We start from the raw sequence: 26833 nt of genomic DNA on the forward strand, positions 1-26833 counted from the left end.
ATGTATTTCTATAGTAAGAAAAGGCTGATGTGCAGACTAAATCTGATGTAGTAGATTCCTTTCCCTCAGTTTCTTCTGTAGTCAGATGACACACGTTCCAGAACCTGTGTTCCTGGACATTGTAAACATTTCACTCACTGCATTTCCAGGAATCCAGAAATCTGTATTTCTAATTATTCAGCCCTGTACTCTGAAAGCCTGCCTTCTCTTTTCTCTAGTGTCCATGTGGAATCTCAGTGCAATGCAGAAGCTGATGGCTCATCCAAATACTTCTCTCTGTTTTACTGCTATGGTCAATTTTTCCAAGTTAATAGACTAGGATGCAAGTAGCACAACAGGAATAAGAAATTAGAGGATTAGAAAAGGATATACAAACAGCAGCAGGAGTTAGACTCTATTAGATCTTTTAGAACGGCATAATTTGTCAAAACATTTCTGAGGATTTCTTGGAATAATAATAAAAAACACTTCAGGTCCGTTTGATGATTGACAGAAGGGCAACATGAGCAGGTCTGTAATTCCACAGATAAAAGACAGTTGTGCTAATATAAAGACATYAACAAAAACAGACGCACAACTCATTTATGCCATCAGCTCATTAGAATAGTATATCTTGGGTTTTCCCATTGATCACAATCTTCAATCAAAGAGATACTTCAGTCTATTTCTGGATTAAAGTAGCCCTTGCTAATATTGAATTTATGACAATCCTGGGACCAGTGGCACTTAAAWCTGTCTCTAGTCCTCCTTTCTAGCTTCCAACAAGTAAAGAGAAAAGTTCTACCTAAATTAACTGTCACATTTAGCTGATGATATTTGGTCTACCTAATACTTCACAGAGGATGATACTGCATAACTTCTAGGATAAAGTATGATCTACCTAACTAYCCTATTGATCTCTTTTTAATATTGATCAACCTCTGGTGCAGAAATGTCCTGCACATAATTGAATATTCCATCTCTACTAGGCACCTAAATGTGCTCTGCCTCATTGCTGTCTACAAACTAGAAATCTGAGAAGCAACAGAATGTTATCACCTTTGGCAAGAACAAGCACATTGGTCATGGAACATGTCTGCAGTGGCTGCTAGGCCATTTTGAAATAGTGTTTTTCATCAAGTCTTTTAGCAACATGAAATCTGTTTTTCTGTATGAAATGGCACATGGCATTCTAGTTGTATTTGCAAAATGCCACACATGCAATGAGAGGCTCCAAGAACTTTCCATATAAAGAAAAGGCACTAGCCAGTGTTGGGTACAGATGTTAAAGTGTACCTTATATATTGGGATGGGAGGGTAGGTACTATCTCCGTAAATGGACTTTTGATTAAGCGTCCTGCAGGTTGATTCTTGGTGATGCCACAAATGGAACATTTTATTGTCATTGCTCAATTCAGAATAGAAGGATTTCAGAGTCAATAAACAAGTTTTCATTCCCATGTGAATGTCAGGGCAGCTCCATCTCCACATTTCTAAGCAGTAACCTCTGGTGGATTAACACCTAAGAGACACCAAGGGGATGTTTCTTATCTAAAGTGCTTCTGTAGGAGCTGTGTCGGTGAGCCATTCAGTCTGGTCCTTTTGTTTTGTGTCCTTGCCACTGCAGCTCTCCACATCATCGAGTCCCGTCATACTATTTTTGTTGCCATCCATTAAGTCTTCCACCAGCTCTTTGCTCTTCTTGTCGCACTGGCACAAGTCACTGGAGCTCTCTAGTAAGTTGATGCAAAATTTGATAACCAGTGCTAGCCAGGCCATCCCAAAGAGGATCCACAGAGAGATTACATTCTTGTACCAGGCTGGATAGTTGCGGTCTGGGTTCATCCCTACGAGAGAATTACCCAACACATTTATATATCGAACCAAGAGTGCCTCAAAGGGAGGCATCACATGTAAAGCAAAGATTCAGTTCACAGAATCAGTCAAGGAGGTTCCTCAGTTGAGGAAGGACTCAGTTAAGGTCATGACTCATTAGTAACATATTATTAACATAAACAGTAACCCATGGACTCATTACAGTCACCTTGCATGGTGAAAGTGGAGTTCAGTCAACCATGGTAATTAAGACAGCATATAAATCATAGGGGTAAGTAGAAATATAGACTAACTATAGCACTTAGCAAAATACCTAGAAGAAACATTACCTAATATTAATGATTTCCATATAAAGCATGAGTATGCCATCTCTTTAGCATATAAATAAATAGCATAAAGCAAGTGCATTTCATAGACATGTCAGCAACAGTCCAGAACTCACCAGAAATTGTGCTGATTACCCACAAAAAAGAAAAATAAACCCAAGATTAGATCTATGTGAAAGTGAAATTATTCACATGATCATGGATGTGACTACAACTGCAGAGTTTCATTTCTACAGTTACCACTCAGCATGACAATACTGTATTAGTACACAACAGGTGTTCCCAGCAGGCAAAGATGTAAACAGGTTTTATCCACTCACTGGTGTACATGTCTCACTAGACCAGTTGTAAGAGAGTGAGTGAGTCTCTAAGAGAGGGAGCAAAGTAAACTGAGCAGTCCTAAGCATAAAAGTCTAAGACAAAGCAGGCACTGGAAGACAGTTTGAAATTTTGCTACCTCTGGCTGATTTCTCAGTAAGGTAGCCTGTGATTTCTTTGAAGCAGAGCCCATATTTTTGGTCTACATTTCCACAGTGTTTAACATTTCCACAGCCTCTGCAAAGAGGCTTCTATGTGTCAGTAGTAATATTGATATTAATAATAATAACACAGGCAAAGTAAAGAAATGAGCTCAGTGACTGGGCTACATTTGTAAAGCAGTCTAGGGTACATTTACAAACACAGAGAAGACAGAAAACAYGAACTGGTGACAGCAAAGTCTTTGTATGAGCTTTCTCTACATCTTCGCAGGTCTCATTATTTATTTTTATTGCCTTAGGAAAGTTTATTACTTTATAACTGTATACCTACTGTGCAGCTGATACTAAAGGACACCAGATACTTTTGGGGCATAGCATGAGGAGTTAATATGTATGACATGGTGCCTTCATGAGCCAGGAGGTCACTCCATGCACCRCATTCTAACAAAGGACACACAGGGTTGAAATAGGATATCAACAAACAGGAGTTTAGGTGTTTATCATCTATTGCTGGCCATATGTAATAATCCTGCCCTGACATTGCTTGGATAAGATAGCAGTTCCTAAACTGTGGCCCACAAAGTGTTATCATCTAGAAGATTATGACAAGTAGTAATCGGTCAGTGGAGCAACRTTAAAAAGTCAATCTTTCACATCCACTCAATTGTATTTTCAATGTAATGGAATTGCAAGACCAGAGTTTGTTACTGRGCCATTGGTATATGTTTTGGACCTATGAGCCCCTTCTGTAGTAACTGCTCTTTGGGCTGGCATTCTACACCAAAGTGAACTTCTATCAGAAAGAGTACTGTATTCATCCTTCAAACAAGCACCTTTCACCAATGGTAAATGCAAAGGTAGAAAAATTGTTTGTTTCTAAATATTACATGAAAACAAGAGAGAAGAACCATTTGAGGCTTCTGAGGAGAATTGTTTATTCAAAGATATCATTTAATAGATGCAGTTTTGGGTATGAGAAGGTCAGAAGCAGTTTAGGACCTACATGGCACCATGCTCATAGTAGAAGGGCTTATTGAGTGTGTAGATTAATGGATTTCAAAGCCAGTAAAAGCAGCTATGTCAATACTACTAAATAAAAGAGATGAAGGACCATTCTATATCTCCAAAGGCAAGTGCCATAGCCTGGCTCACATTCCCCTCAAAGAGCAGCTCTGACTCAAGAGAACATTGGACATTGCTCTTGGCATGTGAAATCCCCTAAAATTTGTCTGGATCTGAAGAGTGCCAGGGATGAGCAGTGGGAAAATGGGGAAAACATAGGGAAACTGTATGATAGTCACAAAAGAGTGCTTGAACCTATGCTCTGGCGCTGGCCCTGTTTAAAAGTAAAGACATAAACCAGAAAGGTTTATGGATTGTGAGGCCAAAATGGTCTGGCCTCTACATGCCAAAGGTCAGTAACATGCATCTAGTTATTCCCATACTGAACCTAAATTATCTATGGTAGTAGATGTGTACGGCAGTTACACACAGGTGAAGGCATGCCTTGAAATATGGGGTTATACTACTGAAGTGCTTCAAAATTGGCAGGAAATGATAGTAAAGTTGCTACAGCACAGAGTCCGATAATATCTACAAAACCAACATAGGAAAATGTTGAAGTGGCTAGCTTTTGCTAAGCTCTGTCTAGCTACCCAAGCTAACTTGAGTCAAGACAGTTTAAGAATATCTGCAGAAGGTATAGTCAGAGCTCTGATGTATTATAGACAAGTCCTAATGTATCCGTCATTAAGTTTTCTAAGCATCAAACAAGCACTTTGAAAAACTGAAAATAAAAAACTCATAGTAAAGGGTTTCAGTCTTTGTGTCTCCCAGGGATTCAAGCATGCGTGTATTTCTATAACCAATTTCCTTTTAACGAGAAAGCTTTTATCAAAGTGTGTTTTGTGTTTCAGTAAATGCATCAAGCATGGGTCCAATCCCATTTCCTCTGGCAAAAGCTTTTGGCAACAAAGAACAAGCTGTGCCTGGTACCTGACAGTCTCCACCTCAGTGACTTAGGCTGCCCTGAGAACGCAGCCATCTGGGATTCTGACAGAGGAAAAAGGTCACTGTCTGCTAAGGGCAACACAGAGTAGCCTCAGCTTAAAACTAAATGTTCCCAGCGCCAAGTAGTTCCACCAAGAGTGCAATGAAAGGATGTGGCTATCAAAAAGGTAGCTTTCCAACCTAGTCTCGTAGTCATTCAAGAAACACTTCACTTGGATATTGGAAAGTCACTCATTGACCTTGAAATGACTGTTTTTTTTTTTTCTTTTTTCTTCCGCTTGTGACTTTGCTATCTCAGAAATCATGCCCTCTTCAGCCTGTCAAATGCCTACTATAATGGATCTTGTTATCTGGTTTGAGGATTGCTAGTGGTGTAAAACTGCCAAGTTGGGAGCTTGATATGCCGCACATTTGACTCTGACATTTAGTAGGTGAAAACAATGAAATTTGAACTACTCACCAATCACATAATCTCCAAACCCTATAGTGCTTAGGGTGATGAAGGCATAGTAGAAGCCTTCTTCATAACTCCATCCTTCTTTGGCAGAGAACAACACAGGAGGCAGCAGGAGGAACAGTAACAAGCAAGTTAGCAGTGCGCAGATCTTTATCAGGAGGGTAGCTTTTTTCTAGTATAACAGGAAAAAGATGACACTGTCACAAGAAAGGTGGAACAAAAAGTCTAGCTCAATTTCTCATGGAAGATGACATTGCACTCCAYAAAAACATGCAAACATTTGTGACATTCCACTAGAATAAATGGTACGGGTCTTCCAATCAGCACAAACTGGGCATCACTTTTGAGAGTCYTAAATGCATGCCACTTCAAAGGCTATTCCACGAATGCTCCGCACAAATCTCAYGTGTAATTTTAACTATGATTGATGACAAGCAGATCAGATATCACAGGGCTGTGAACAGCTCTAAGGCACTTCTGTTGCTGTAGGGGAAGCCATTTATCAGGGCAAGTTCCATCAATTAATAAACAACCTTATCTGACACCTCATAGGGCTGTCATAAGCTAAATTTATTCACCTCCATTTATTCCTGAGTGTTATTCCGTTTTTGGCCAAATAGTTGGGCAGTCTGTTCTTGTTAGTCAAAGGATCCCAAACACCCAACCATGTGCTTTCTCTCCTGAAGTTGTGGGCAAGACATACTGGGCCACATWGCTTACCCGCCAGCGAAACTTCTCCTCTAGGTGATGGGCGCAATGCTGAACTCCTGACAGCATCAGCTGCCCGATTGAATTTAAGAGAACAAGGTTCAAGGGGATGCCAAAAAGTGCAAAGAAGATGCAGAAGATTCGACCAGCTGCAGTGCTGGGGCTTAGATTCCCATAGCCTAGAAGGACAGGAATAAGGTGTTAATAAGCAGTTTATGCTTATCCTCCTTCCCTGGAGAGGTGGACCTCCATCTTCTACAAAAGAAAGAGAAGAAGGTCACTGCTCCAAAAGGACCTTTTTATAAATAACTRTAACTTACATCCATTGTTTGTCATATCTTATTATAGGCTGGAAAATAACATTTCTTTATTTTGTTTAGTTCCTTTTCCATTTACGAGTGAATTTCCTCTCCCCTACCCACTGCCCTGGTGGGATTTGACGTAAATGCAAAATTTCCGTTTATTTCACTTTTTGTAAGTATTGTTGGCATAGGATTTTCTGGTAAATGATCCTTTATGGCTGTCAGAAGGTCTCTGAATCATAACAWTAAAGTTTTAATAATAAACCCCTTTTTCTACCTTTGTCCCACGGGACTAGTGAACTTACCACTGCCTTCTTGCTTACACTGTCCTTTGTGCTGCAGGTACCAACTACCCCTCATTCTCAGATAGTCAGATTGTTTACTGTAAGTCAATAAACTGAGAGCAACTGTATTTAACTGGAATAGAATGCTTCAATTTCAGACCTAAAGAAAAACTTATGTGTTTGAAAGTTTGTCATTTTTTTTATAATTGTATCAGTTGGTCTAATAAAACATACTGCTCTGCAAACATAGCCTCGCTTGTATCCTTAGAGTATCATGGCTTCAGCAGTGCTGCTGCAATATTTGTCTTTAGTGCCCACATTTGCCTTCTTAAAATATCCTGTAAATTAATAGACTTGCACTTTGGTACTTTCCTGTGGCATATGCCACCAGAAAAGTCAGATCTAACTGCTTTATTTCAGAGGATGCTTTTAAGATGAAGGAAAGAGTAATACCTGTTAAGCAGTGACTTAGCCACTTACAGCCTTACTGACTTGACTGGCTTTCAAAATCCCTTCCCCTCATTACAGGATTTGTGTATGTCCATATGCAAGACTGACATAAGATGGCAAAACATCTCTTTTTCTCCCTGAAGATCACTAACCCTCTCTGGCAACACACAGTTGCTGGCTCACTGCATCCTGGAGGCACCCACAGTTGGCAAAACAGGGTCCCACTCCTTAACTAAAATTCATCTCACACCAGGCACTGGAAGCCACTGACCAACAATGTAATAAGCTCTGCAACTACAAACGTGGCATTTCTACACTTTCTRCACCAAGTTTCATACTGACAAAATCTCTTGCAGTGGACAACTCCACAAATACTCTACGTGCCTTTGCACATACACAGCTAAGCTACTCAACTAAAGGTCTGGCAGCAAGCACTCTTATAGTATGCATGTGGGCTGTCTTTTCCTCTCCTCCCTCCTCCCACAAATTCAAAATTTTAATGACTGGCCCAATAATTCCAGGTTTAAATGCTTTGTAAGCCCCTTGCTTTTCACATATGCAGTACTATGTAACATATCTCCAAAGCAATAGCTGCAAGATTCTGGCCTGGGAAAAGGGCAGAGTGCTGCTGGAAAAGAATGGGATGCTGTTACGTAACGAAAGGTTGTTTTGAAATACATTCAAACAATTAAAACTGTTCAGCAGCCTTAATTCCAATGCTATATTCTTCACTTTTGCGTTACTTTGTGACCTTTATACACTTTTTTTTTCCGCGGCATGTAATTGCTGGCAGTCACTTCTCCTGTTTTTGACCATTTTTAGACTAAAAGGTATGACAAGTGGGAGACACACAGGCAAGTAAGTCTGGTAGATGATCCCATCCAAACGAATTTGACTGGACATGCGCCTGATATGGTCTGTGCCACACTCACTGTGCCACATTTCAGCAGACTGATTCCAGTTCTTCTCTGCAACAGTATTTAGGGTGTTTTGCAGGTTGGTCTGGATCTGGGGGACAGAGCTAGGAGGCATTCAGTGTAAGGCTAGAGCCTGAACGTGAGTCACATTGATCTGGCAGAGGACATTTAGAGCCAGTCATTTGTGAGGGTTTTTCAATTTCTTTCGCTTCTGTATAAAGTTAACAAAGGCCATGTGCTGGCTTGGGCAGCTCTTTTGCCACCACAGCTTCCCACACTATCCAGTCTCTGGAGAAGACACTCAAGAGGGAGAAGAAAGGTCCATGATTTCAGTGGTCCATGCACAGTGTGAAGCACAGTTACCTTCAGGATTCTGGGGACCTCACACAGTGCTGACTATGGAACATCTRAAGTCCTTAGGATGTTAAGCTGTGCATTTCATTTAATTTAGAGTAGCAAAATCACTGCCTGACTGATGTGAGAAAGTCCATGATATACTGAACACCATATCAGCCTTCTATATATAGTTGATCTTACTCCTTTTTCCCTCAGGCTCAGTAGTTCAGGATAATTTCCTGAAGCCTTGGTGAGCAGTTGCTGTTGATATACTGAAAAGCCATGTCCTATTACCTTTTTTTTACAGGACCCAAGATTGATCAGATGGCACAGCAGATCTTAGTGCAAAAAAGTCTAGCAACCTACCCCTTGCCTCTGGACTAGCCAACTAGATGCCAGTATAACCTTAACACTCTATCTTCCTGTCATAAACTCCAAGCAGGAATGGACAAACGGGACTTACTCTGTTCAGTGAGAGGAACCAGAGTGGTGTGCTACACCGTTGTGGGCTCTATATTGAAAGCTCTGAACATCTCCAAAGAAYAAGACAAGCTACACTGTCAGCTGTGTCCCCACACAAGCCTACTGCAGGGATCTCACTTGGTGCTTGTCTGTATAGGGACACTCAGGGAGGCTCATGAAAACTATGTGGAGGTTTAAGTAGTTGGATTAAATTCCTGTATAGCTGTTCTCATTCTGAAAATTAAAAAAAAAAAAAAAAGCTAAAAAGTCTACTGTAGCTTAATCTTCCTTAGAAGAAGCAAAATAAAAGCATTTTTATTCTTAAATGATCATATTCACATGCTTTAACTCATATGCTTCAGCTACACAGCTTCAGCAAATGCGGTTTAGTTTCCTTTCATGCCCATTACATTTCTGTGCATAAGGGGTTCGTGGGCTCTGGGCACTTGCTAAGGAGAGGAGATTGATGCATGATTAATGGAGTGTTAATAAAAGATCTCTTCATTTGCAAGACATTATCCMACTCACAGTGCCCCCAGCTCAGCCGTGGCAACTGCTACTTCCTGCTACTGACAATGGGAGATATGTCTGGCTCCAATTCTCACTGCCTAGTCATAAAAGACTTATTTYAGGCAAAGAACACTTTGGATGAAAAAAAAATGTAGCTCTAGTCARTTAGAAAACATCTACAAATTCACCAAATAATTTCCACTGGGGGAAAAAGCAGAGWTAGATTTTCACAAAAAAAGCGAGAGGAAAAGTCCCTTCTTTATCCAGTATCTTTGTCAGTGGTTTGAGTGTTTGAACACAGTTTTGAGGAGATTTGAGGTTAATTTTTTCTCCTACCTGAACAGATACAAACCAACAGTTCCCATAGGAATGATCTAATCGCAAAGTTATGGGATGTTCTTGTGTAGGAGTAGGGAAGGGTTCTCAGCCTCGCCTGTTGACAATATTTTGCTTTGAACGCTCAAACACTCACTGAAGCCTGGGAGCTGAGTGTCTCGCCCCCTGCACGAGTGCCTGAACCATGGAGCCACTGGGCATGTGAGTATGGGGTGCTAGTACTGGAATTACTGTACTTTATATTACACATTTAAACAGTCAAAGAAAGATGCTCCATTTCCAGCTGGGACAATCTCCAGTGAGCTACAATCCTGTTCTCTCAGGCACAGGCAGAAATTGCACATTGCTCTCCTACACCTTGAGGGAGTGCTCAAACCACTGAGCTTCTGCTAAGAAGTACACTGCTGGGTCCTTGTCTAACACTTTTCAGAAGATCTAACTTTTCATTTCCTTTGTATTTCTTAAACTTGAGTGTTTTAATCTGGGCTAAATGAAAACTTGTGTTCATGATGAATTTAAATGTTGCATGGAGAAAAAAACAAAACAAAACAAACAAAAATACTTAAATTCAGTTTAGAGAGAGAAGATTTCTTATTATAATCATAGAAGCAGTAAGGTTGGAAGGGACATCTGGAGATCATCTATCCAACCCACCTCCTCAAGCAGGGGCATATRAAGCAACCTAGACAGGGTTGCATCCAGGTGCGCCCTGAAGATCTCCAGAGAAAGAGACTCCACAACATCTCTGGGCAASCTGTKCCAGTGCTCTGTCACTCTCACAGGGAAGAAATTYCCCCTCACGGTCAGGCAGAATTTCCTGTGGTTCAGCTTTTGCCCATTGYCTCTTGTTCTGTCACACAGGACAACTGAAAAGAGTTTGTCCTCGTCCCCTTGACACCCTCCCTTCAGGTACTTGTACACATTGATAAGATCCCCCCTCAGGCTTCTCTTCCCCAGGCTAAACAGGCCCAGCTCTCGCAGCCGTTCCTCATAGGGCAGATGCTCCAGCCCTCTGATCATCTTCATAGCCCTACACTGGACTCTCTCCAGTAGCTCCATGTCTCTCTTGTACTGGGAGCCCAGAACTGGATGCAGCACTCGAGATGAGGTCTCCCCAGGGCTGAGTAGAGGGGCAGGATCACCTCCCTCGACCTGCTGGCAACAGTCTTCCTAACGCACCCAAAATGCAGCAGCCAAATTGAAAAAAAAAATAGATACTGACTACTCACGTAGCCCAAAGCTGTATTTGTTTGGTTCCTGAAAAAATGACCATATTTCCAGCTTAGCTGGGATAGGCCCTTGATAAAATTGTGAGAAACCTGGTCTGACCTCATAACTGATGCTGCTTCAAGCAACAGTCAGGACTAGAGACCTTCTGAGGTTCCTCCTAACCTGAATTACCGTGTGATCCTTGCAAGCAGTAATATTTTCAAAGACAATTAAGTACCACCTATACTCAACTAAACATCAGTGAGACTGGGGTTCCTACCCTCTCTCAAACCTTTGAAAATCTCTGCCAGCACTTAGATATTCAAAATAAATAAAGGTGCTTGCCTTCTCACATGAGATTTTTGTTATACCCACATACTCTAAGAGGAAGAATGCTTAACATTTCGACATGGCCTCTAAGCTCAAAACGACTGATACTGGAAGTCATAGTCATTTCTATTTCATAGGTATGATCCACCTATTGGTGGCAGAGATGCAAAGAGAGCTCAGTAGTCCCAGCATTTGCACTGGAATGTCACCTTTACTAATAGAAAAAAACACAAAATTATGAGAATGGATTTTTAAATGGTAGTGGTGGCAGGACCTAAGGAACCATGTCTCATATGGGGAACCTCATTTGGACCTTGGCAGGCTGAAAGGAAAAAAAGTGGAGAATAGTAAAAACCATGTTGAGTGAATAGCATAGATGATGCATGGACAATGTTTGTGGTGTTGCCTTAAGGTATAAGCAGAGATCCTGCTAATATGACTTCAAYACAACATTCTGTTTATCTGTCCAGGCTAGCCAGTGTGGGACCATAAAAATAAACAACGCTAGAACTGTTCTTGACTGGCTTTCTATTCTGGTGATCCAAAGATCYAACTCAATTAATCTAAAGTTTGCATAAGAAATGAATACTAGTCAGAATGGTCTTTGATGAATATAACTGATCAAATATCAAAATTAGCATGCCTCAAAAGTATATGAATTATCTAATTATCTATCAACCTATACTCTCACAACTAATGCACAGTCCGTTGATGCTACAATAAACTTTATTGCAGCTATTTAGCTGAAGCTGTGTGTGTGCGTGCAGGTGCGTGTGTGCATGCATGCGTGTGTAYGTACATGTATGCATGCAGTGGGGTGCCAAGCATTATTCATCTTACCTGGGGTTGTGGAGAGCTACTACAGTAGACTGACAATAATTAAGGCTGATGGGTTGAAAACATGTTTGAACCATGTTATTTATCTGTTTTGTTCCTACGAAGTTTCAGGCAATAGCAAAATTTGGTTGCACACTGCTTGAGTCTGTGACTCAAAATCCCGTGTGAAAGACCAGAAAAGGCTTGGGACGGGTGCTGCCTCCTTCTCCTCTGTATCTGTTTGTGCTGTGAATATACTGGATGCTGTATACCAAGCTTAGTCCCAACAGGATGAGAAACCACGCAGTCAGAAAAGACAAGAATTTCCCAGCACTCAGGAAACAGCACAGAGGAGGTTGACATGAGTGTTATCCCCTCCCGTCTTGGTGACCTCCACGGGCCGTTCTGCCGTGTCCCACTTGATCCCTCCAGAGCAGCTCTGCCAGGTGCCATGGGGCAGGAGAAAGATCAAAAGTTAAAGACACAGGACTACTCAGTGGAGAATTCCCCAGCACGAATGGAGGATTCAAAGGTGAAAATGGCCCTAGTCTGTAATTCCACCGTTTAACTACCACAAGGCATCACATTGCTGTAAGAGGATTTCCCAACAAATCTCGAGCCTGCTGCCTGGCAGAAACTGGGCCTTTCCTCGGGGGCTCCCTTACGTGCTGGGCAGACTGCAGAGAGTCAAAGTCTTAGAGACAAACTCTTGCTGGCCCAAAGCCCTGTGCTGCCAGGAGCTCCAGGGCTTTATAGTCCCAAAATGGTTTTTGCTTTTCCTAAGGGAACCATCTGTAGCAATGTACTAAATACCACCCCTCACTCATCAAATCCCTGCTCCTTGCCTCTTTATTGGCTCCTTTGGAGGACTGTTATTAGGAGCTATCAGACTGTGTTAGCTGGAGAAGAGAAAGACAGAAGGAAGGTTTGATCTTCCCCTTCCTTTCTTCATCATGAGATGGTTCACTTGCTTTTACTACTTCTAATTTATGTTTWAAAAAGATGTTTAAAAATCATACAAATGAGTACTTAGCTTTGCTATCAGAAAATGGGAAGGCAGTGCTAGATGAAGGCATCCACCTAAACAGAATAAAGGAGGACATTTTGGCTACAAGAGGGCAATACTCTTCCTTTTATCTTTAGAAGGCTAGTACAGATGATTTCAGTCTCATCTCAAATCCTTTCCCTGCCTTCTACTTTCATATGAAATCACCCTATCTCATACTTTAATCTTCTGTCCCACTTCAAACTTGTTTAGACCTCTGCCCTGTTAACCTAAACTAACAAGGAGGAGAGTAAACAGAGAGAGAGAACAGACTCGATGTCAGCAGGGAATAAAGATGTTTGAGGGATAAAGCTGACAGCACATTAGATTCTTTTTTCTGAACGCATTTAGTATTAGAGATCTAAAGGATCTCCAAAGATTATTCTTCAAGGTATTAAGGAAGGAAAGAATTTCTGTAGAAGAAACTGCAGACAATGAGGTCGCATGCAAGATAATATGAGAGGTAAAAGACAGCAATGAAGAAAGCACAGAAACACGATAGTGGGAAGAAGGAACTTGTAGAAGGCTAGGATTGCAGATCCCACACGATTAAAAGTATAAGTACAGTTCCACCCAGTCTACATGATCGGCCAAGAGCTACGTGGACTTTGGGGCATTTCTTTAAACAACAGCTTTGGGTTCATACACCCCTTCTGTTCTTTGAGTCTTTCAGCTTAGGGTACCAAGTTTGTCTAGCCTTCAGGTTAGAACCTTACTTTTTTGTTTTTTAAGCAAAATTTACATACATTTTTTAATCACTGGTTCTCTGGAAATAGGTGAAGCTCTGATTTAGAGAGAAGAAGGGGATAGCCTATAGGAGGCTCTACCACAAGACAGGGGAATACATAGTTTGTCATCAGGCCTTAACAGGGAAAGATACGAATGTCCTGTCCGCTGACCGTTGCTGCATCCCAATGAGACGAAGTTCTGGTGCGCACTTGGAGAAACACACCAAGCCTTTTGAAGGAGGGTAATTTTGAAGGAGGGTAAAGCAGTTCAAGCAGAAGCAAGCTGGCAGACTCAAAAGAGCATCTCATAAAAGAAAGGAATGGAGATAGTGGCTTTGAAAGTGCTGTTTGAACACACTAGAGGAGAAGTAAATAGCTGATGAAAAAGCCACAAAGACAGCTTCACATTACCAAAGAGGCCAACAGGGCATGGGCAWTAGCATTAATTGCAGAGAAAGAGCATAGAAAAGACAAACATGACAAAAAGAGGAACCTGCAGCAGCTGGAACTCATGGAGGAGGGTCCCCCCGGTTTCTCCATTACAATGTCTATTCTGTCCACTCTAAATTCCTAAGAATTTCTCTTCTCCGTTTTAACTTCATTTTAAATTCTCCCTTGCCACATAAGGCATTTAAAGCTCACCACACCCTTCTCAAAAAACTTCTCATCTATGTCGTTCCTTGTCATGGCACTGCCTTGCCCATGAATCTTCCTGCTGTGAATCATTCCTCTGAGCTTCACTAAGTTCTTTGGAAAGGACCTTGTCCCTTTACTTACAGTGAAATCATCATTATTCTTAGCCATGCAGTGATGTCTGGGTCAATGTGGTTGTAACATCTACTGTCTCAAAAACTTGCATAAACAAGGAGGATGGTTCATTCAGATCTGAGGTGAGGCTCTGTGAGGCCACATGTATTTTCCCCTTCAAAAATACACTATCATCTACAGAGTGTTAATACTTTAAGGTGCATAATTAACAACTTATTTTGGAACAGTAAAATCAGGGGCCAGATTGTTCAGTTTTATTTGTATAAGTGACTTGTACAGCACCCACTACTTCCGCACTGCAGAAATCAAGAACAAGGCCCCTAGAACTGCTGTCAGATTTAAATAATGAGATATGAACAGTAGAACTATTTGTTTCTTCTTATTTGCCTCCTGGTATCAAGTCATATTTTTTTTCCACAGCCACCAGGGCAAGAAGTTTACTTAAAGAAAAAAACAAAAAAGAGTAGCTATGGTTTTCATGGAGTATAGCCAGAAATTTTTAGTTTAGATCCCTGCTGACATTACAAAAAACCTTTACATTTTAATATGATAAATTTGATCCTSCCTGAAAGTCATTAACTTCAATTGGTTGTGGTTAAACAGAGYCGTTCCGACAGCTTAGAAACAAATCAGGATTCAGTGCAGAGGTGAGCACAGTAGCTCTGTGCAGATACTGCTTTGTACTAGGCTAGYGGGAAGCACCCAGGCTTTGCACTGGAAAGCTGGCATGCCTGTGCAGCCCTGTCTAACGGGGCTCCACTGCCATCATCTGGTACAAGCTGAACCTGGTAGCACAACGTGCACAACCAACATAGTTCCCAAACAGAAGCAAAATGTGTGGAAAAGACTGTGAACGTACTGAGTCACAAGAATATCACTTTTAAAAGCAGAATGCTTTATTGCAGCTCTTGCTTGGGAACTTTATGTTTCTAAGGTTACTGCATCTTCAGTAACGATCACAGAAATCAAAACAATGCACAGAGAAAATTCTGGATCTGAAAAGTACTTGAAATTGAAGAGAGTTGATAGATTCAACATAAATCAGAAAAGCTRTGAGGGTTTTTTGATACTCAGTGATCATCTCTCCATATCCTCTCTCCCCACTGGTGTTGAAATACTGGGTCACATTGTAAGAAAAAGATGTTAGGGCAAATTATTAATGGTTTGGAGGATGGGGGACGTGGAATGACAATTATTAATAACATCTGCTGTAACTAATGCTATGCCTAAATCCTTTTTCTTGTTTCCATCCACATTTTTCTATCTACATTTTTTCCTTCATTGCTTTTCGCTAGACATTTGCTGAATCTTGAGTCAGTTGAACTGGTTAATTTATTYGCATATGGGACCTTCACCTAAACATGCTTCCAGGTCCTCATCCAATATAAGTAGCCATAAAAAGGAATTATTCATAAATATAATTTCCAAAGATTCAACAGCCAGTATTAAAAGAGTTTTTCAAAATCCTTCCCTCTCACTGTGACAAGAAAAGCTTATTTCAATACACAGTTCCCCTCAGACCTCCAAGAACAAACCGGGCTTGGAAAAGATATAGAAAAGTATAGAGCCCTGTGGTAGCAAAAAGGGATACTAGTTCAGACTCTGAAAGTTGTGTAACTACTAGTGGGAATATGAGCCAAGCTAATTATCCTAGTCTCCAATTTTTTTACAATCRTTACTGTACTGGCACTGACAAATCATTTCTAATTCCCAGAGCTGGCTTCTTGGCTGCTTATCCATTGCATAGAATAGAGAAGCTATCTGAAGCCTCATAGGGCTGGTTTGATCATACAGGTCATTCCCACTCCTCGACTGCCTGCAAGGCTTCCCTGTGAACAGCAGACTACTCTTACCAATAGTTGTTATTGCAGAGATGGAGAAGAAGAAAGATCCACTGAAGTCCCACCTGCCCAGACTAGTGGAGTTTCCTTGGAGGGTTATGCCACTCTTGTAGGCTTGGATGATGTCCTGCAAAGAGACAGTAAYGTGACATTCAAAAAGCACCTTACTGGAAACTTGTGTGACTGCTATTCCCAGTGCTGGCCGGTAAGGTCTGAAATTATGACTAGTTCCAACTCTGCTGTTTCTCTTTCAGTAGAGGATATTCTGTGCCTTAGAGACCCAGCAGCTGAGAACTCAAGAGAAGCCAGAAGTCAACGTATTTATTCTAAGCAAAAGATAGCTACATAATAAAAGAAAGCTGCAGATAGTCCATACTCATAGGTGAATATGGAAGAGGTTGGAGGGTAAGAACCACCCGGGGAAATCCCAGCCATATAGTTATTATGCCCCATGGCATATTCATTAGGAAAATAAAGTTTCTGGATGGGATCTTCTAACAGCAGAATTTGCAGAGTGGTGAATAAACATGTACATGTAAATGATACATACTAGGTACCTTGACTATACTGGGGAGGAAGGGATACGGTGGAGTGTATGAAGGGCATAACTATCAGATGGAAACTATACAGAATGACCAACCTACTAGTATGGGACAATTATGTCCCCACATCAGGACTATTACTATCAATAAATGAACTAGATTAGCATGAGGCCTGACTTTGCTCAATGTACATGGGGAAGAACTAGAAGCCACTATGCTGAATCTGCAGAATTATGACAAAATAAGATTTTGGATGTGTTGATAATGTCCATACCTGACTATATCTTCTCATGCCAATAAAGTTAATGAGGTAGGAAAAATGAGTTATACCTGAACAGCATTAGTCATAGCATGTGCATCAAACATTTCACAACAGTTGACCAGAAAACCTTGGGAGCTGATTATCTTCAAATGCAAATTTAGTCAAGAAGATATAAAATCTATCTCTTCCAAGAAACACAAGCAGATATCTAATAATGCTATCCCTTGTCCCTCCCCTAATCATAAGGTTTCTGATAAAGCTTTCATCACTGATAATAAAATAAATCACTTACAGGTCAGATTTGCATCAGTTGTAGGTTTTACATCTACCAAGCAAACCAGAGGCTCAAGCCTCCAAAGCAAGAAAGCTTTGTCCCATTTTACTGATGAAGAAATGTAGTAAGTGATTTATATAACAGTGTACAGGGCTGTGAATTAATCAAGGTCTCCAGAGTCCCACTCAGCACTTTAACCACAAGGGCCATTACCTCCTTTCTCCAGACTTCTTACACTAAGAGCAAAGAGCAGCTCCAAGAACAACATGTATTTTTGCAAGTAAGAAACACTGATAGTTGCAATCTCAGGAATATCATCTTCATTTACTCATARATCCAGGCAATTTAAAGAATTTGAGGTCACATTATAATCTATTTAACTCTGACAACATGCTATTTCCTGCATAAGATGGGGGACAGAGTCCGTGTTGTGAAGAGGGCTGAGGACCAGGTGCTATATTACATGGCACCTCATCTTGTGACTTGTTGCCTTTAAGGGGGCAACTCACAGCAAGAATTATTATTTGGCATAAATGATAATGGAAAAATCCACCACCAGAAAAATAAATAAGAAAGGTTATATCAGGAAGGCTCCAGTAGAATTTGTTTTGGATAGTTTATGTGTMATTTTCCAATTTTCTCTTCTTCCATGTCAGTATGAGCATTGGGGTTTGTCAGGCTACATGGGATGTAGGCACTGACCTTTTTCTCTTCTTTTGATACTGCTTGATCTCTAATGCTGGTTGACCTCAGGTTTAAGAAGTGCAGCTTAGGAGGTTTTGTAGATAATGTTATCAGAAATGTAAGTTTACTCCCAAACTAAACCATATGGCAAGGAAAATAAAAATAAAAAGAAGGGAAATAAAAAGCATGGTAGTCTCTCAAACTTTCTGYAGTATGTGACCTCTGTAGCTCTAAGTAGTTAGCTGTAAAGCCATACATATCTGCTGGAAGGCCAGCAGTCCAACTCGCAGGTGTAGTTATTACCAAACTGATCAATTAGACTAAAAGAAAACTCTGTACAGTTTGTTTTCAGAGTTTCTTTCTTTTTCTTTTTCTTTTTTTCTTTTTTTTTTCTTTCTTTTTTTTTTCCGTCTGATATTCTGCTGGGGCAAGCTCAGCATCTGRCAACATTACACATGATATCAAGTTTTTAAAGACAGAAGCCCTTAACAGCCAGAGAGGATTGTAAACAACTGTGGCTGAACTGACCCAAAGAAATGGGAAGTTCTTCACACAAAAAGGGGAAACAGGCAGCCTGCGTGGGACATCATGTAAGCTGCAAGCAGCAGGAACCGAAGAAGCATTAAATGTTTAATTTTACATCATCTCATCACTTCAATTCTGCATGATTTAACAGGACCAAAAGACAAAGCAGCTGTAAATGTCCATGTTAATTTTGCAGTGGTTTATAACAGTGCAATGTATCAGAGTAGCACCGTTCCCTGAGGATGGTGCTCACGTGGTAACATAAGCCACCAAAAAACAGCAAGCAGCACGTCAGCTCTTCCCTGTTTCTGGGGATCTAAGATTTATGGGAGATTACCAAGAGCCTTCAGTAGTAAGCCCTTGGCTAAGCATTTCCTTGTTAAAACTTGTTATCAAACACCCAGATAACATGATTAACCACTAAATCCCTTGTGCCTGACGCAGCCCGATATGGAGATCACTGAATACTCATGCAAATCAAAAATCGTTTACTATTACTAGGAGGAAAGAACTACTGATGCGATTCCCGTGGAGACACAGATTTTTTCCTCTTTTAGTAAGAATGTTTTATTATAATACCCCAAATCAACCTTTGAAGCACCACTAAAATGAGAGTAGAACACTAATGAAGGCTCCTTCTGTGAGCAGAAGAACTAATGGAGCCTGGTTTCCTACAGATGTGTTCTTATAGGCAGCTTCACAAAAGACAAATACATATGTAGCTATTAAGACACAGAAATTACTTCTGGCTCAGGAAGTCATCGGACAGCTGGAAACTGAGAGCATATTCACAAAATCAGCAGTGTATACTTGCCCTGATTTAATGTGTTTCTCCAGGCATCTGCTTTCTGCTAGTGTAGCTTTTTATTAAAAAAAAAGTTTATCATTTCTGTTTTTTGAAACCTACCTAATAAATACTCAAATAGAACAACTGACTTTTCCCTGCTTTTCCTGTAGAAAAGGCACTGGCTTGTCTCTGCTGCTGATTTTCAAGAAACTTGAACGAACTGCTGGCTATGGGTTAAAAATTTGCACAAGAGGAACTGACTCACATGCTTTGGATCATATACACCTTACTCCGTTTGTCTTCCTGAGAACCAAAGGCATTTTTTATTTTACTTTACACTGATTTTAGGGAGAAATCATAAGGATTTTCCTATTTCTCTGGATTAGATCAGTCATTTATAAGGCATCTTCTGCAAAATCTGAAGAATTACAAGGTAACTAGTAGAAGTAGGGTCTCAAATACAGCTTTTGGGATTAGATGTCTGATCTAAGATGGCAATCAACACCACCAGCTGCTCAAACACAATGCCTCTTGAAATGACTGAGCTTGAGCTTGACATTTAGGGAACCTGTAAAATCAAATGTGTAACTCAAGAAGTACAGGAAGGAAGAGGAGTGTTTGGTTAAAAATTATCAGAAACAAAGAGAACTTGGTTCCGCTTGGTTTCTACTGACAGACAAGCTATGCAACATAAGAAAGTAATTAAACTTCTCTACACTTATTTTTCCCTTTAAAATGATTATATCAATTTACAATTCACAGGGACCATCACAAGTCTTTTGTTAACAATGCTTTCAAGCAACAGTTAGTCCTCAGAGATGTTTCTATGGAAACTATTGCAATTACTATTGGATTTATAAGTTAAGACCCATTAGACTCTTATACCCTTATACATCAATGAAACTTTATTTAGAAGCTCCTACTCTTTCTCCTTGACTAGGTTGTGCTGTTTTGTGATAGTACCATGCAAAGGCTATTTGCATGGTCAAATATTGTCACAGATAATTAAGAAAAACAGTATGGGTTCCACCCAAAGAAGTCTATTTAAATGTAGATATTTGTCCTGTTACCTCTGTGATAAAACACACCTCAGAATACATAAATTGGGTCTCAAACTCCATTTTGCCCACCATAAACACTGTAGCTTTCTAACTTAAGAACATCATGAACCGARGCTTCTTGCCACTGGCTTGCAAATGCCAGCTTTATTTTAGATCTTTATTTCCCAGTACAAATCAAAGCCTGTTCTTGTACATCATTTTGTAGAGAACTCCCTCCATTAATTCAAGTCCACTAGTAACTCTGTGAAGATGCTGTGGATTTCAGCAGGTTCCCTACCTATGGAATCTCAGAGTTTATTTTCAGGATGGCAAAATCCCTTCTTCTTTTCATCTTCCATTAACAATTAGCATCCCTGGTTTTTCTTCCTTGAGCATCCAAACACAACAATCTTCTGATTCCCCTATTCCAGCTTAAAAACAAAAACACAAACATAGTCACTGCTTCAGACTGATTGCCTTTTAGCTCTTCGTAACTCCAAGGCTGTCTTTCCACAGATGACTGCTGATGAGTGCACTCACYCGCTAAAACTCTCAATCTACACAGCTTGTCCTGACAGATCCAACGTAGATACAGTCACACTAACAAAAAATGAAGATACTTGTTTGGATTACACACAAAAGAGCTCTTTGCTCATATTGCCTAGGTGTTTATCAGTAATGAGATTGCTGGTTTTACCAGCACACCCATTTAAGTATTTTCAGAAACTTAACGCAGACTTGGCTTAGTGAGTTCACTTCCTTCTTGACATTTCTGAATTGCATCATTTTCTTCCATGGCAAATGTAAGTTAATTGTTTTTCGTTCTGCTGTGGAGTCACTCACTGCTTAATCCATATGCCTACGCCTCTCTCATTGCGTGCTATGTTACCATTTTGGMGCACAAGGCAGCTCCTGGCTTTCTCAGCTCACTCACCCCCTCTCTCCTAAAACCCTCTTATCACATAAGTGCCTCTCCACCACCGTCCTGGGGCAGCAGCACAACTCCTGGTCACGGAGCACCTCAGAAGGGAGAAAACGCTTTGCTCTGCCCATGGGTTCTGCCTCCTTGTTTTCTACGTTCTTACATTCACTTTCCAAGTCAGAGGCTCTTAGTTCCCGCTCAAATTTTTCATCTCCAGGTGCTTTAAAAGGACATAAAGAGAAATCTCTCTTTTTTTTTCCTTGATCCAAAGTTCTTGGGCTAGGAGGGATCATTACATCATCTACTCTGATGTCCTTTACACTAACTAAAAATTTCAGCCTTCACCTCCGCATCGAGTCATAATTGCATGCGACAAGGGCACAGCTTTCAGAAAAAAGCATCCAAAAATCAGGAATGACTGTGTGCATATGTAAACTGAGATACTACTTTCYTTGTAGTCTTTGTCTCCTCCAGAACACTACTTCTCCTTCCTTCTTTCACCTTCGCAGCAGAAAGTGAACTTCATACAAATGATTAATCGAACTAATTCTAATCTATCTGTTCTTCATCATAAAAGTAAAATTTAAAATTACACGAGACAAAGTGAAGCCATTGGAGATTATGACCATATGAAGGATCTTTGTCCCTTTCTGGACCATGCTCAAAATTTCTTTCTTTCAAATTTCTGGGCAAAAGAGAAACAAACTATTTTTTGGTGGAAGAAAGTGTCATGGAAAGAGTCATGCAAATCACTTTTATAAACCACAACACCAGTTACTGCTGATACTCTTTGCTTCTGAACTATAATATTTTTGGGCAGAGTTCACAGCAATCCTGAGATAGCTTTGTAGCAGTATTTCCTAACTGTATTTGAGAATAGTTCCCAGGAAAGGCCGAAAGTATGAGAAGGGACTGRAGTAAGAAATTTCAGTCCCAAGTTTCATTAAGTTTATATACTCAGATGAAATTAACTTTTTCAGGGACCAAACAGTCTCCTGAAGATTGTTTCCACTCCTTCACAGTCAATGATGGAAAGGAGGTATATCCAAACTACTGGATTAATTAGAAAATAAGCTCACATAAATTCTGTACCTCAGAAATTCTGTGCAAGATTAATAAAAATGYGCATTTATATTTCACAGGATACCAATTACAATCAGAAAAAAAATAGTAGCACTATCTTTGGTTTCAGATGGGGAGGACAAGGGTCAGTTTATTTCAAAATAACCCAAAAGAAGGATTATGAATCACAGCTCCCAGTAGTGAGCTCTGAGCCCCTCTCCTTGCCTCGAATGGAAACTTATCTGACTAAAACATGAGTGGGATAATTCAAAGATGAATTATGAACTCAGTGGAATCCATCTGTTTCTTAATTCATATTACATGAATTACTAGGACCTGATCAAATAACTTTCCCATCAGCTTTCTCCCGACACCATTCTACATTAAAAATAAAACCTGACATATTGTAGCTATATGAGTAAATCCGTCTGAGGCAGGTGCAGCTAATTCCGTTAAAGAAACAAAAATCTTCTGCTAATATAATTGGATTAGTTCTTCTGAACTAAAACTCTACTACTAAAAGCACTTTTACTGCTATGGCTGGGTCAGCACTAAAGTTCTTGTAATCACAGAAGGTTTCTAGAACTCACCTAGTCTTACTCTTTTCTATGGAAGGAGCAAGAGATACAATAGTGTTACAATCAGTGCTAACCTAAACCATGAGGGCTTCTTCTGAAAATGAAGCTTTTGTATCAAGGAACACCCATGATTCATTGGCCATAGCTTTGCTAAATTCAGATTTCTTCTAGAACGGCAACAAAACAAGAAACTTACAGACAATGCACTGCTTTGAGTCTGGCCACATGGACAATCTCCTGATTGATGAGATCCCAAGCAGCTATAGCTGCACTGGTGTCTGTGAYCACTGAACGCACTGCAGGAAAAGGAGAGTTCAGAGGACAGCCCGGCTGGCGCTGAGGTATATATACACTCAGCCTGGGCAGTAAGGCTGAGAGATTTCTGCACTAGAAGTGCACCAAGCTGGTTAGCGTTTCCAGGGCCTTCCCCTCCAGTAAGGTAAGAGAGGGTCTCAGTTGTAGGAGATACACGAATGCAGAAAGTGTTCTCTTTGCTTGTAGCCTCACAGCCTGGGCACCTCCAGAAGTATTCTCAAATCTGGAACATCATTTTTGTCAGGAACGTGTCTGTTGGGTAGTCTTTTTCCCCCAGTTGGGTCCAGTTACTGTTCTCCATGATCCTGAGGGTCCATAGTCTGAAGCCTACCTTGTCATTATATCTGTTCCATCTTCCACAAGGTAGATATTTCCCAGTTCATATGCTGCTCAGTGACTCTCAAGGAACTGTTTGCTCTTGATTTTGTTCCTGGTCATGTCACAAACCTTGATTAAGATCTCAGAAAAATGGCCAAGGCCTACTAGGCCAATAAAAMCGAACTTAGGTTTGGTTTTGCTCTTCCCTGAGCAGATGTCCCTGGTGTATAGCACATGGCTTAGTGGCTGCAGTCTCTCTGTCATCCTCTTGTACTTGTTCTGAGCGTAAGTAATGAAGCCTAAGAAATACACAAACCAATTCCATCCAAAAATATTTTTAAAAGTATGCATGCATGCATGTACTTTTTGTTTGCTTATATATACATACACACAAAATGCAAACACATAAATATAAAAAAATTTGCATKTGCTACCCTCAATTATTTAGAAAATGTGGAACTATTTAGAAAAGTTATGCTCCAGAAGAGCCAGCCAGTCTCTCAAGACAGAGGAACAGCTGCAGGAAGCAGAAACMCACCAATACAGATGTCACAGCCTGCTCTAACAGTTTCTCCTCTGCCTTTCAGTTTTTGTTGACAATCTGCTATTTCCAGCTCCTTCTTTCTTYTCTTCTGCCATCTAGAAAACTATTTCTTTGCCAACATAGATGTGAGCTGTGGAAATTACTGAACAAGAACTCACTGGTCTAGCTACCACTGGACAGTTTCCTTTCCTTTGCCTTTTCCTTTCTTTTCTGCCTGTCCTCACACCATACTCTGCTGCTAACTCTTCAAAGCAGGATCTCTCTATTGCTCTCTGTCTGTGCGAGGCTGGAACAGTGGAGCTCCCGTCTTGTCTGGTAACCAGGAGCTATGCAATAAACAGGTTATAAAGTGATGTTTGTACATTGCTTAGCAAACTGGGATCTTCTTCTATAYTGGCCTCTATGCACTCTTAAATAAACATAGAGTTTAGAATTATCTGGGATGAAAAAGCTATGTGTATAAGAAACCAATGAAGAATTACCAGTAATGTCAAAGCAATTAAAATTTGCTCACTGCTTTATGTTTTCAGACACCCTTTATATCTCTTTCCTAACTAGCAAATAATCAGCTGTATATCTAGAACACAAACTTGTTATCTGAAGAGGGTCAGTGATGACATTACCTGAAAAACTGTGTGCTAAGCAGTTGATTGTAGAGGAAAACATCYCCTTATTGATCACATATACAACATTCAAACATGGTATTCCATGGAAAGAAATTAGAAAAAGGTGTAGGAAAGAAGTGATCCTCTGGATTATCTGTTTAAGATTCATTTCTTGCTGTGAACGTTATTAAAAACAGCACACACAGTCACTCAGACTCAGACTGTGGTTTCACAAAGGATGAAGGTGTACACAGACCCTCTATGAAACCAAAACAAAATGTCTTTTAGCTTCCTTATCTAGGGCTTGTGCAGGTCACAAATACTCRCACAAGAAGACACAAAACATGATACCAGTATCGATGTGGTCTAAAGAGATTTAGGTGGCTGTCCTCTTCTCTCAAATAGCCGGCAGTATTAAGAATTAATAGAGGTCACCCTGGAGTAAAGTGAACCATCAGAAACACGTCAGAAAAATCTTTGTATCTACTTAATGGTGACTATCATCTTATGGGTCCTTCTCTCCATTTCTATCTCCTCATTTCTCTCATTCACCAAGTAAAATCCTTCTAACCTTGAGGCAGGAGCTCACGGTGTAATGAACCGGTGCTGAATGAAACTCAACTTAGAGCTGCCTTTACAAAATGCCGAACTATTCTTCTCTGCTTTATTTCTCACTTCCCTTGGATTAGTTATTTAAGAAGACCTTTTGCACTCCACTGTATGCTGCACACAACATGAATAATAAGGGGCAGGTACCACAGCAGTCTTCCAGGGCCCAAATATGTACTATTATCCTCACTGTACTACTGGCTGACCCAGAGACCTCAGGACCCAGCAAGGRAAGGGATGAGGGCTGGAAGATTTGTCAGCGTGGGTCTGTTTGTCAGGGYCCTGCTGAAACTCCTAACAAGATTATCTATTTGATGATTGGGATTTTGGTTTTTTATTTGCTGCAGGAAAAAAAAGAAAAAGAAAAAGAAAAAATTTTCCAAGTCCATATAGTTCATTTGAGCTCTCGTGGCCAGTTGCCRTGGTTCTGGCCCCCAAACATTCCTTACAAAGAGGAAATTACTTTTGTTGTTGCTGTTGCYTTTAAAATGTCTATTTGAAATAGAGACAAGCCAAAACAAGCAGTATATTTCCAGCTAATGGCACCTGTTGAACTAGAAGGGATGGGTAAATATTAAAATCACTTCAATATTGGTGAGGTTTTTTTTTTTCTTTTTCAGGCAAGAACTAAGTGAGAAGAAGGCTGCAAAAAACCTTTTATTTCATTTTGCTCATTTCTGGTTCATAAGATATGGCCACTTGTACTTTATTGAAATGGTACGTAGTCCAGCTTTGCATTTCACAACCATCCTGAAAATATCCTAAGAGACATTTATAAGACTACTTCTGAGTCGTATTATCAAGATTTTTCCTCTTCCCTTTCAAACAACAAGGAGAAAACTGGGGAAAAAAGTTTGACACTAATGTCAAAACCAGTTAAACATACCATGAGGAAGCCTTTCTATTAAATCCTAGAATTTATCACCCGTAAGATGTCACAGGCTATAATTCATTCTTAATAAGTTCAACAGCAAAACAAAAACTACCTGCATTTAAACCTTGGAAAACTGCGCTGGTAACCATCATATAGTGGGAAATGCCACCACTATCTCCCTTCTATCAGGACACATTGCTTAAAAACTACGTGAACAGGGCAAAGTTGGGAGGACAGAAGTGAACACAGGAAACACAGCAGCAAGAAACCACCGGGAATAAGGTTATTTCAAGCAAACTTGCCCCAGCGCTGTGGGGCAGGACATTCTGGAGCCAGTGTGGTGTAGCCCATGTGTGTGCATTGGTAGTGTGAGAAGAAGGGAAGAAGAGAAGAGAAGGGAAGAAGAGGAGAGAAAAAAGGAAAAAAGCAGAAAAGAGAAAAAAGAAAGAAAAGAGAAAAGAGGAAAAAAGGAAAGGATTTTTCGCACGCTTGTGCCTGAGGCTGCTGGCCGGGGAGCTCCCCACGAGGGACCCGCGGGCCGGGAGCCCCCGGGCTCACCTGGACGAGCCGCTGCAGCGCCGGCCCCCGCAGGCAGGTGTAGTTGGCCAGCAGCTCCCAGCGCTGCTGCAGCAGGCGCCGGGCCGCCTGCCGCTCGGCCGGGCCCTCCAGCGCCCGCAGCACGCCGGCGCCCAGCCCCAGGTAGCCCAGGTAGGCGAGCAGCAGCGCCGGCGTCCGCCAGCACCGCCGCCGCCCTCCCGCCGAC

General features: G+C 40.7%; 1 protein-coding gene across 1 annotated transcript in view; it reads right to left on the reverse strand.

Annotated features, from left to right (window-relative positions):
• Positions 1-1295: 1295 nt before the first annotated feature.
• KCNK17 (potassium two pore domain channel subfamily K member 17) overlaps positions 1296-26833 on the reverse strand; it is a 27238-nt gene continuing 1700 nt past the window's right edge. Inside the window, exons 2-6 of the mRNA XM_085320810.1 lie at positions 26629-26822; positions 16142-16256; positions 5808-5974; positions 5091-5259; positions 1296-1826 (exon numbers count right to left, since the gene is read on the reverse strand). Of these exons, the coding sequence (XP_085176936.1) occupies positions 1531-1826; positions 5091-5259; positions 5808-5974; positions 16142-16256; positions 26629-26822 (941 nt within the window). The 3' untranslated portion in view covers positions 1296-1530. The remainder of the gene's footprint in view (positions 1827-5090; positions 5260-5807; positions 5975-16141; positions 16257-26628; positions 26823-26833) is intronic.

This window comes from Rhea americana, unplaced genomic scaffold (assembly GCF_003343005.1).
Source record: "Rhea americana isolate MKP2758 unplaced genomic scaffold, rheAme1 scaffold_119, whole genome shotgun sequence".
Classification (NCBI taxonomy): Eukaryota; Metazoa; Chordata; class Aves; order Rheiformes; family Rheidae; genus Rhea; species Rhea americana.